At 30.3% G+C, this 12,895-nt stretch overlaps 1 protein-coding gene across 1 annotated transcript; it reads left to right on the top strand.

Moving 5' to 3' along the window:
- The first annotated feature begins 850 nt into the window (after window positions 1–850).
- LOC121121501 (UNC93-like protein) lies at window positions 851–11,041 on the top strand. Its single transcript, XM_040716452.2, has 8 exons — window positions 851–1,043; window positions 5,221–5,381; window positions 7,039–7,287; window positions 7,342–7,465; window positions 9,156–9,354; window positions 9,423–9,585; window positions 9,645–9,912; window positions 10,548–11,041. Exons 2-8 carry the CDS (start codon window positions 5,226–5,228, stop codon window positions 10,763–10,765), a joined length of 1,377 nt encoding a protein of 458 aa, XP_040572386.1. The 5' UTR covers window positions 851–1,043; window positions 5,221–5,225; the 3' UTR covers window positions 10,766–11,041.
- The last annotated feature ends 1,854 nt before the right edge of the window (window positions 11,042–12,895 follow it).

The raw sequence follows: 12,895 nt of genomic DNA, 5'->3' as shown, positions 1-12,895 counted from the left end.
TGGAACGGATCTGACTGAATGAGCTCCCCCCAGAATCTTAGGAACACCCTTGTATAGTATAATTAAATAATCCTTTCATATACTATTTTTTGGGGGGTTATATTTCTTAGATTTTGAAAAGCCCTGATTTTATTCATTTCGATATCCTCATGGGGTGTCTATTACCATTGCATACTTAATTATACCACTTAATAGAAATTACGTATGTGAAAAAAGTTACATACGCATCAATATGACCATGAAGTGCATACATATATGATGTTATTTAAATTTCGGGAGTGAACGATCCATGGGTTGTCATAACTTTTTTTTATGATTTGTAAAAAATATATATATATAATAAGGCAAACTTCCGTGTTTCATCACTCTGACCTTCAAGTGTAGAATAACTATTATACTACTGTGCGTACTTTGTACTCCCCAGGCGTACTTTACAAAACTGTAGCATATTTGTAAAGGACAAATAATAATAAAGTCAAAATTTACATTGGCATTCAACATGGGCCTTTGAATGTTAAATCAAAAAGCGGCAAATAATGTCCTAGAACTATTTATTTTAGTTATAAGCAACTATATATAATATGATAAAAACTTGTAAAGATATATATGACTTTTAAGGTATAGACAGTCGGAAAGCCTTTCTTGTACATATATATGTATTTAATAATTAGAATCTACAATACACCTGTGACTTGGAATTTACAAGACAAAAAATACTCTTTTTTCATTTCTGTACGTACATACATACACCAGTCATCTTTCTCTGCGCGCGTATAGGTTTGAATGCGGCCCGATGAATTATATGTCAAATCATCTAGTGCTTATCATTAAGTATTAAAAAAAGAGTTATAGATTCAGTTCATCCCTATATCTTGTTCATATAGTTACGTGACTTTATTTATAGTACTACATAGTTATTTGTTTATTTTTTTATGTTAGTGTATGCAGTAGACAAAGGGATATCTACCGTTTTCTCAACCAACAAACAGTCTCTAGATTAAAATTTTTTAGTACAATTAGCTAGTACTTATAAATTAAACAAAGTAAGTTATTCATATTCATTTCTGCTTCTCATTATAAATTAATGTACATAATTATAATCTCTCGCATAAAAAACTCAAGCTTTGTTTATTCCTATACTACTATAAGATTAAAAAAAAATAGAAGAGTAATAAAGATATTAATGTAATATAACTATATAATTAATAACTTGTGGGTGACCTCATCATTGCTTGGAGTTATTTGTTGAACTATAAAACAAAGTTGTTTAACGCCTTTGTTTGCCATATTCATTGTACGATTATGTATAGTCAATTTGATTTTTGTTATTGTTTAAAATATATTCCTATTGGTCAGATGAAAGTGTATCAATTGGAAAAAAGTAAACATTTTAGTACGACAACTAATTCATCTGACCTAAGAAATTGAAGTCAATATAACTGTTGGGTCAGCGGAAAATTTCGTAGGATGACATATGGATGATGCAACTAGAATTAAATCATTTCATTTTTTAGTTAGTGTCAGCCATAGATAAGTATAGCTTGCTTGAGGGTATTAGTGATCATGTCAACTGTTGTATACACCCACTGTAGGATATATATATATACATTGTTCAAAAATCAAGAAAAAAAAATTTAATTTAGTATAAAAATCCCGACAAATGCTGACGCCATCTCGAGTCGATAACAACCTCTGCAATAAAAACTTAGTCGCTCTATATATTTTCTTGGGTATCAACCTTCAAACAATATGTGTACAAGTTTGTCAGCTGTAGGGCCATTGGTTCTTGAGATATATTTTTGTGTGAGAAGCAACTTTTATTATTGTTGAAAAATTGAAGAAATAGAATTTTGTATGGAAGTAAAACAATTCTTTTTGGTGAAAAAAAAACAAAAATCTTGAAGACAAGGCTTGACTTGATAAACATAAAATTGAACTTATTAACATCAAAATAAACCGTTGATAAATGGGTTCTAAATTTAAAGGAGGCAACATTAGCATTGAAGGCCATGCGCGCAGTGTCTGTTTGAAAGATACTTATGAAACCATCAAAAAAGTCCACAAAATAATTTTGAATGATCGAAAAGTGAAATTGACCGAACTAACTGAGAGTATACAGATATCATAGAAACGTCTTGAATCCTACTTGAACTTTTGCACATGCAAAAGTTATGTGCAAAATGGGTGCTCCACAAGCACACAATCAATCAAAAGAAACAATATGTTCATGATTTAGACCAATTTTTAGCATAATTCAACTATAATAAATACGAAACTTTTTTATGAGATGTGACTATGGATCAAACTTGGCTTCATCATTACGCTCTATATTCAATTCGACAGTCAGCCAAGTGGACTTTATGCAATTAACCAACTCTGTGACAAATTATTAAAACGATTGCAAAAGATAAATGGATTAGACAGCTGTATTAATCAGATCTGGCCCCTATTCACTTTTTCCTGTTTGTAGATCTTAAAAAAATTATCAATGGAAAAAAAGGACACTTTTTTATATTTGTGAATAATTATGCCCATGTTTAAATTTAAAAATTTAAAGTCTTTTGAATGAAATTCCAAAAATATTTAATACATAGTGCCAAAACAAGATTAAACATATTTAACACAATATTTTTAGCACTTCCATCTTGCGTTCTTTCTATAAACCTTCTTTACTATCAACTAATTATCCAATTTAACCTTTTTAATTTATTTTTTTAATATAATTGTTTATTTTAACTTTTTTTTTTAATTTTAAGCGCTTTGCGTCACACACGCTCGTTGCTGCATTGTAATTTTTTAGATCAAGTAGTTCTAAGATATTCAGAGTAATAAGTACTTTACAGACACACCAACAAACGTTCCTTTACCATTATAGATTAAAAATGAATTGTAAACTTAGAAATCGAATGCAAAATACACATAGACTTAATTGAATGTCAAATAATTATGAAAAATGAAATTAACTCTTTTATTAATTCATATATGTAGTCTGTATATTTTGATCCCTCACTTGACTGCAATATAAATATATTGAATGAAAAAAAAAAACATTCTATTTATTTTAAACTGCATATTTAATCTTTAATTGATTAAGTTTCTAAGTGCTCAATTATGTCAGATTTAAATTATTGATCTCCTCTTTTACTTCATCGGAATAAATGAATGACTCTTTTGCAAATGTCTCAAATGTCTTAGGTCAAAGTATTGTGACGTTATTTGCAATGTAGTACTCGCAAATAAACGTTTTACCTGAGAAAGTCTTAATATTTATTTGCAATGCATCTACTTTTATCATTTCTTGAGCTTGCATTCTTACGGATAAAATACATTGAAAAAATATAATTTAAGCATACTTTTGATTTAAGGGATTATTTAAATGCGTGGCACATGACGGAGTTATTCAGTAAAATTATTGAACTTGGTCATTTCTAATCTAAAAAGAAACATATAACAATACCTAAAATCATTTGGTAGTTAATCAATTCTCCTCAGTTAAGGAATTTTTATTTAATAATAATTGTTGCAAATGATTTACAGCTTGACAAAAATTAATTTAAGGGCCCTTTTTTAAATTCTTATAATTTAACAAAACTTTGCTTAGAATTCAATAGATAGTTTTAAGGGCTTTATATAAGCTTTTTTTCAAATTTGATATAAATATTACAAGTATTAAAAGTAATAGAGGAGTATTAATTAGAGCTATCACTAACGTGGGGGGCACCTCTACCACCCAATAGCATACATTGGAATAAGGATTTCCATTCATCCGCCGCCCCAGTTGGTGTTTGTAGCACTGCTTGAGTTAGGAATATCCCCCCTTCGCTCTGAATTTCGTTGCAGAATCCCTTTTAACGATAATTAAATTATAATACTAGCAGAAGAATGCAAGTTTGTATTTCGTGCAGTCATTTTTTGAGTGTATCTTAGAAACCTATTAAATTAAACTTCATGAAAACGGGGGAATAAAGCAAAATTGATATTTACATAATTAAATATTTATTCCACTGCATAATTTCTTTTCTGTGGAATGACTTTTTTTTAGAAAGGAATTCCTCACAAAAAAAAATCCCTTTGTTTTTTCTATGCAATTTTTTTTTTTTGGAGAGTAATAATTTAAAAAAAATTAAAAATGCGATGACATCAAATATTTTTCAATTTTTATTCATATATGCGCATTCTACTCGTTTTTATGATATTCTGAAATTTTTTCTAAACAAATTGAAGTGAGAATAAATAAAGGGCTGCATTTTTAAATATTAATTTCTTTGCTCTGCTGTACAATTTGCCCGATTGAGGAAAAAAATTTATAATAGAATATATTTTTTTGGAGGGGGCTATAGAGCCCCTACAGCCAAACCCCTGCGGACGCCCCTGGGGAAGTACATTATATAGAGTAAAAAAGAATGAATGTGAATGAGGTTTAGATACAAGGGAAAGTCGCTAGCTGAAACTCATAAGTCAACTCGTCATATTAAAAAAAGAACAAGCTGTTTTCTCAAGCTGTTTTCTCAAGCTGTTATTATTATTTTTTCATAATGAGGAGAAACACCTCATTATTGAGTAATCTACTAATGAAAAACGAAGAGTAACATTAAAGCAAGTTTTATCTATTCGTCAACGCTTAATGACTCTGAGCAATGTTGGGTACTCCTGCTCGTAATTTATACATGCATATATATATATATATATATATGTATTCCTTTTTTCTTTCCCTTGCTTAATATGACATACTGAGCTTTAGCTACACACGCTCGTTGCTACATAGTAATTTCTTAGCTAAAGTAGTCATGCAGTTCTAATATATTAAGATCACACTCAAAAATGAAGTCTTGACTGACAGAACAACTGTGTTCTATTAGTATAAAATATTTACGCTCATATATTTATCCTCTAATATTCTTGTACAACATGAAGCCAATTACAAAGAATGCATAAATAATCAATATAGAACTTCTTTTTTTTTAAATTGGCTATTCGAGAAACAGTTTTGTTATTTTTAAATTATCGTTTGTATAAACTATTTTCCTTTTTACAAACGTATAAATTAGAGGGTCTAATATTTTTCTTGAGTTTTTGAAATTTTAGGTGCTATTCATGCTATAAATAAATAAGTTTAAGGCAATTTTATTTCCTCTTTGACTTATGGAAAAAAAAAAAAAAAAGTATAATGTTTTTTTTCTTAATGAATCAGAAATTTTTAGAATTACTCTTTCTTTTTAGAAATCATGGCGCAGTCATCGATTCCCGAAAAAGAGGGAGAAAATCCAGAACCCCAAGGAACTTTTGGAATGATCAAGAACGTCATTATTATTTCCGTGTCCTTCCTTCTTCTGTTTACTGCATTTCAGTCCATGTCTCAACTACAATCCTCCATCAATCAGGTATAATGACTAGGGATGTGAAAAATGTTGAAAATCTCTTGAGAATACATTTAAAAAAAAGTATATGTTGGTAACCTGGAAGATATTAATGCTCTTAAGAACTGTTTTTCCCTATTCTGAAAGTTCAAACGTTTTGACAATAGTATTGAATCAATCTAAAAAGACAGCAGTCTTATCAGTCAATTCCTAACTAATATTGTCAGTCCTAGGACTGCCCCTAATCGATCATATCGATTGACATTGTCATTTCTACTGTTCATATTTTATCATTAGGTTCTTTAAAGGGCCCAAAAAACCAGAGTATTGAAGTAGGAGGTTGTAAAAAAAAAGATATAGCAAACTATCTTTTGATAAATATTAGAGTTGGATGGGTGTAAAGAAATGAAAAAGGCTGCAGCCCATTTAGTCCAGTCTGGATTAATTTTATCAGTCGTAGAACTAGTCCTTATCGATCGTTTATGGTAATTACAACAGTTTAAAGGCCGTAATTAATATCTACGTCATTTCAACTGTTGAATTTTTATCATAGCTTCTATCAAAGACACAAAACAACTGAATTTTAAAGTAGGGGATATATCAGGGGCATTCGCAGGGGTGGGCTGGAGGTGCTGTTTAAAAAAAAATTCTAAGTACATTTATTTTCCATTTTTTTTTCCAACAAATTTAATTTTTTGTTAATAGCTATGGGTTTTTGAAACAAATTTCCAAAAAATTTAATACTTGAAAGTTTTTTCTGAACAACAGTCGATTTTTATTATAAATTTAATTATATATTTTTTTTTTTCCAAAAAATTTAGTTGCCAAATTTTTCCACAAATAATTAAAATTTTTGTGAATTGCTAGGGATTTTGAAAATTTTTTGTGAACAACTTTGAATTTTTTAAACTTTTTTTAAAAATATATTTTTTTTTTGAATAGCTTTGAATTTTAATTTGAAATGTAATTTTCCAATTTTTTTTCCAAAAGAACTAATATTTGAAAAAAAAATTCCGAAAAAATGAATATTTGAAGTGTTTCTTCAAAATGTTAAAATTAAGTGAATTAGTTTTGATTTTTGATTTTTTTTTTCAAAAAATTTAATATTTGAATTTTCTTTTCCAAACATTTTAATTTGAAAATTTTTTACTGAATGCTATGGTTTTTTTTCAAAAAACCATACCCCCCTTAAAAAAAAAGAAAATAAAATATATATATATAACCTTGTGGACGCCCCTAGTGTGGCTTGAACTTACAATACTAGTATTATATATTCCAGCTGTATTCATTATTTTACTGTTTTTATTTGACATTTCTAGCTAAGAGTGGAGAAAATTAAAAAATAGTTATGACAGTAAGACTGCAGAACCAATTAATCGGTCCTTAGGAATGGCTAATTGTGAAAAAAAAAACCTGTACCATTACCAAAAACAGGGTGTTACCTATTAGGAATGCCGTTCTAGGACCGATCCCGCACTAATTAGCGAAGAAAGAACGCTATAGTTTCATAGTGGTCACTATATATCAGTAGATATGTTGTCTATCAAACTTGCCAACATATATTTCTCTTTTTGATTGACACTCACAATGATCTGGACCATTTTCACATCTCTAAAAATAACCCGAATTCAAATAGTTATTTTTTAAATTCCTGTCTGCTTTTTTTTTTTTGTTATTTCAGGAAAAAGGACTTGGAATCTACTCCCTTTCCGTGATATATGCAGCTCTCGTTATATCATCCTTGTTTTTCCCGAGTTATTTAATCAAAAAATTTACAGTCAAATGGACTTTAGTATTTTCCATGCTTTGTTACTCTCTATATATTGGTGCACAGTTTTACCCAAAGTTTTATACTCTAATCCCTGCTGCAATTGTCCTTGGTATGGGGGCAGCTCCAATGTGGAGTGCTAAATGTACTTATTTGACACAGGTGAAGGGCTCTATTGAGAGGGTTAAAAACGTTTTAATCATTCATTTAATTTAGGTTGGTAATAAATACGCCGAAGTTACAGGCAAATCAGTCGAAAAAGTTGTGGTTCGATTTTTTGGAATCTTTTTTTTCTTCTTTCAATGTTCTTCCATATTAGGGCATCTCATTAGTTCTCTAGGTATGATCTTGTATTATTTATACCAAATAAAAACTGTTGTGTTATGGCCTGTAGATATATATATAAGGTTGTAAATCGTAAGCATTTAAAAAATACGTAAAAAAAGAAACAGATATTAACATGAAACCCTGATATTTGAAGAATTTTTGTGAGGAGAGCATCAATGATGCCATGACTTTTCATTTAATAAGCTGCAAGCAACTGTGAAACAACTTAAACAAACACAAATTCCGCTCCATATCAAGTGGGGAAATAAGGAAGAATAACTCGATCCTCAATATTACTCTGAGTCCAATAAAAACATACACTTCCAACTAGTAATGCTAATCAATCGGAAGTATTTTGGGCATTTAAAAAAAAACAATAATTATTGTGGTATCCCTAAACAATTTTAATAATGTTTTGGAAGAGAGCAACTTATCTGGCATAAAGTTTGTTTCATTAAATCAGGTACAGCAGCTGTGACGAAGGAGAAGCAGGAGGGGAGGGGGGAGAATGAAAAAAATAAGCATATTGGCAAGAATTATACAGATCTGGATCCTCAATTCTACTCCAAGTCCAGCCCTATTTTGAGGAGGCCTTGGTTCTTATCTAATTTAATGAAAAAAGATTCAAAAATCCATATCTATCCACAAAAAAATTTAAAAATTCATAGCTTTTCACAAAAAAAAACATACTTTTGGGATACAAATTTGAAAAAATAAATTTTTTGGAAAAAAAATTTCAAAAAGTCAAATTTTTTTTGGAAAAAATTTCAAAAATCTAGAGCTATTCACAAAAAAAATCAAAATCCATAGCTATTTACAGAAAATTATATTTTTAGGAAAAATAAATAAAAATATGAATTTTTTAGAAAAAAATTTCAAAAATTAAATTTCAAACAAAAAAATTTTTTGCGAGGAAATTAAAAAAAATCCAAAGCTACTAACAGAAAATTAATTATTTGGTAATAACAATTTCAAATATTAAATTTTTTGAACTGTTGTATAATTTACGCGAATGAGGAATTTTTTTGTAAAAAAGCAAAAATTCCTTAATTTGGGGAGAGGCTACAGGCCCTCCAACCCACCCCCTGCGTTCGCCCCTCAAGTTCAACAAGGAGTTACAATTATTGTTCCGCAACAAATCCTACCGTTACTCTCGATCAGGTTTGAAAATTATTGAATTTTGTATAAAAGAAAGTTCACTACTTAGGAGTTAAATACTTATAACGACAGTTGGATTTTCAATTATTCTCCAAGTCCAAAAAAGACTTACACTTGTAAATCCTCAGCTTTACTCTCCGCTATTCACGAGCACACACACTCTTACTTACACTTCAAACTGTAGATGTTCTCTCCTCAAGAATGAAAGAATTATAGTAAAATCTTTAAAAAAAAATATTAGGGTTGCCAACAGGAACAACAAAAAATCGCAATCTAAAAAATTTTTAAGATTTACAACACTGGTAATATAGTATACAATATTTTTTTTTACAGGAATAAAAACACACTTTTTTATCCAATGGTTTCGATTTACCATGATAAATTAAGGGTTAGACTAAATTTGTGACAGAGAAAAAAAGTATTTGAAAGAAATGTATTAGCAAATAAACAAAACTAATATATATATATATATTAATTTAATAACTTGTCTTCGCAGTGGAATTATTATCATTTTAACATTCATTTTCTTTTTTTTTACATTCAAGTTCTGAAAAGGCAAAAGTCAAATTATACAATTACTGAAGATGACCTTTCCTACTGTGGAATCAATTATTGCTCAGCACGCAACACCACAGATAACTTTTCTGTATCGGATGAAAGTCGATGGATGTTATCTGGAATCTTTCTTGGTTGTTCACTATTGAGTGTTGTCATAGCCTCAATTTTTATCGACCCATTAACCAAGTAGTCGAAACAGAAAAAAGTTATATTTTTTAAAACATATTTTGATAGATCCTTTTTTACAAACCTAGATATGGTGAAAATGAAAGAAATGAAATGGGTAAAAAATTAACTGGATTTAAACTTTTTATTGCAACCTCTCTTCAAACAATTAAAACGAAACAACTTTTGATAATTCCACTTACATTTTGGTCAGGAGTAGAACAAGGATTCTTTGGTGCTGATTTTACTGCTGTAAGTTTCCTACATAATATTAAAAGTTTTTTATCCTTATTAACATAATTTTTATTTAGGCCTATGTTACATGTGTTCTTGGAATTAATAATGTAGGATACGTGCTCATTTGTTACGGAGTCTGTGATGCTGTTTTCTCATACTTCCTTGGAAGCTTGATAAAGTATGTTGGTCGAATCCCAATCTTTTACTTTGGTGCCATTATAAACGCAGCCGTCATTTTGACATTCTTTTATTGGACTCCTCGACCTGACGAAATCTACGTTTTTTACATTTTGTCTGGCCTTTGGGGAACAGCAGATGCTGTATGGCAAACACAAATTAATGGTATGATAATATTATAGTAGTAATGGATCGGTTAAAAAAAAGTTGTATCAGTCTAATACTGATTAACTTAATTAGTCCTAGGACCGGCCCTTATCGGTCTTTTATGGAAAGTACATAGTTTCAGCTGTTGAAGTTGTAACATAAGCTTCTTCAAAGACACGAGATACTTGAAGTTTAAAGTGGGAAGTGTGTGGCTAGAACGTATAGTACTCACGAATGATATGATCTAGCTTCCATTTACTATTTTCTTCAATCCTAGCTAGGACACGTCGTTAACTTTATTGTATCACGCAACCTTGCCTTTTTTCGTGTCCTTTTAGAAACGGAGTATAAGTATATTATAACTTATTACTTTGTTTATTTATGAAAAAGATTAAATTTAGAAATAGCTAGACGTATGAAGTGAGTTGAGTGAATCCATAGCTGACAACAAAATACATAAGGTATTTTTGTGTTGGCTGGGTAACGCCGTGAGAAATAAAGAAAATGAAAATATAACTAGGACCCAAGAACCAACTAATCGGTATTTTAGACTGTTGAATGTTGAAAAAGATTGGACTGATTAAGAATGACCGATCCAACACTATATTATAGTATTTCACAAGTTTTTAATTTATACTTATATTTATTTGCAGCCTTTTATGGAGTTGTATTTGAGGGAAGTGAAGAGGCTGCCTTTTCGAATTACCGCCTTTGGGAGTCACTTGGATTTATTGTTTCATATGTGCTTGAGCATACAGTTTGTGTCTATACCAAGGTTTGGGTATTAGTTGGTGTGCTATCCGCTGGAATGATTGGATACACCGTCATTGAAGTTATGTTGAAAACGAAAAAAAAGAGCATATCCGACTAATTTTGGGGGTTTTCTCAATTAAAGGACTAATTGGTTATTACTTAACTAACAAAAACCATGTGAAATTATGCTCCAAGGATATGTTATGCCTCTTGCAAAAATCTGTTATCTTTTATTATTCACTCAATTAGCAATGAGTCAACTCGAACTCTTATTCTATTAAGTATTTTATATTTTTGTATTTGTTGTTTTATCATTATCATGTGTTTCCTTCTCTATTTTTGTTCTTATAGATGTTACATAATTTTCAAACATTATAATATAATTCAAAATATATAGGTACCTAGATATTTCATATGAGAAAAAAGAAGTCATAATGGCATACCTAGGGTTGTATTTTCGTCATGTGAATACACACACTAATGATCAGTGATGAAAAACCAGTATAGAATAGGCATGTTAAAAAAGAGACTGCACATCAACATGGTAATCCTGACAAATTGAGGAATGCTTTGGAGCAGAGAAAGAAAAACGCGTATGACGTTTTATTAGATCAGCTACAATCTACTGTGACAAGTGAGGAAAGAGAAAAGGATACAAGCTAGGAAATTATCTAGAATCAGTCCAATGTCGATCCCCAATTATAAATTGAGTCCTACAAGGACTTAAAATTATAACTCCACAACAAATCCTCAGGGATATGCTCCATCTTTTATGAGCTAACCCGAATGTTCGATCAGGAGGATATTAGCAGAGTCCAAGACCTTCACTAGGTCAGTATTGAAGATGTTATCGTTAGAAGGGATGACGTTGAGCAGCCTCTGTGTAGCTTTGTCTACCTTATTGTTTAAATTTACATTATTTTTTTATATAACACACTGCCCATGCTGTTCTAGGACACACTTCCTGTTGGCTTTAGCGCTAAAGTTGCAAATCTTGAATAGTAAACACATTGTTTAAGGCACATAAGTCCAAATCTTGGTGACACCGAGCTCCTTAATGAGCAATGAGGGGTCTACTTGCGTAGGCTTGGCCAATTTAGAAAGACGTTATTTCACTTTGAATGAATGTAACTATGTTGAAAATAAATTTTACTAAATGCCCGTTTATATTTATAGATAAAAAACAGATTGTAAAAATCTAAATCTAGTTTTGTGAGAAGATGGATATTATATATTTTTTGATTATCCGTGTACTTTTTCCTTTAAAATTCATGGCGCCAATCTTCTTATTCTTCTCTTCCTTCTCCAATACTCGTGCTTAATACATCCTTTACACAATTAACTAAATATTTTTTTATCTAAAAGGGGGGTAAAAATGCAAAAAAAAATAAGGTTAAAATATAAATGCAAACAGGAGCCCAAGATGCAAATAAATCTTATTTGCATAAGATGTTTTCTCTTCAAGAATGAAGGAATGCTTTATAACTAGAGTTGTATAAAATATGACCCCTGGTATGCAAAAATAAAAGAAACTGAAAATTAACGCGGTAATCCTGACAATTAGAAGAATGTTAGCTTAGCTATCATCACTAAGGGTGATAATTTTGGTAAGAATAGAAAAGCGTGCGAGCAGAAGAGAAGAAATACTTATGGCATCATTGATTAAATAATATACATCTTCTTCTATCAATCAAGAACGTCATCATTCCCGCCTTTATTATTCAATATTAATATAATATTAGATGGTGATAGTCGATAGAGAACTGAATAAAATGCCTAAAATAACGTCGCCTTCTGTCTGGATTTCTGAAAATGGAGGCCCAGGAATTTGGAAAATACTTACCGGATGAGAAACAGATGGTTTGTCGGATTTGTCGATATAAATGTGCCTTTAGTCCCCTGTCTAGAATTACACGCCACTCATTATCCTCATCTCATATCAAGAGTATGGATATTCATCTAAAATATCAAGTTAATGATGAATACATCAAGTCAGACTTTAACTCTGCTCTCACAAAGATGCTTATTGCATGTAATATAACCTTATCAATTGCTAATCATCTATGTTCAAAAAATTTATGGAGAAATACACGAGTAAACCTATCCCTTCCCGAGGAGCCATCATTAAATTAATGGAGGATGTTGCTACTGATGTCATTTATAGAAATACATATAAAAATGTTTTGAGTCGTCCACACCAAATGACGATCAAGTTATCAGTAAAATGTATTTAATATTTACTAATTTC

The sequence above is a fragment of the Lepeophtheirus salmonis genome, chromosome 7 (assembly GCF_016086655.4).
Source record: "Lepeophtheirus salmonis chromosome 7, UVic_Lsal_1.4, whole genome shotgun sequence".
NCBI lineage: Eukaryota > Metazoa > Arthropoda > Copepoda > Siphonostomatoida > Caligidae > Lepeophtheirus > Lepeophtheirus salmonis.
The sequence above is the reverse complement of the archived record's forward strand: the minus strand, read 5'-3'. Positions and strand labels throughout refer to the sequence as shown.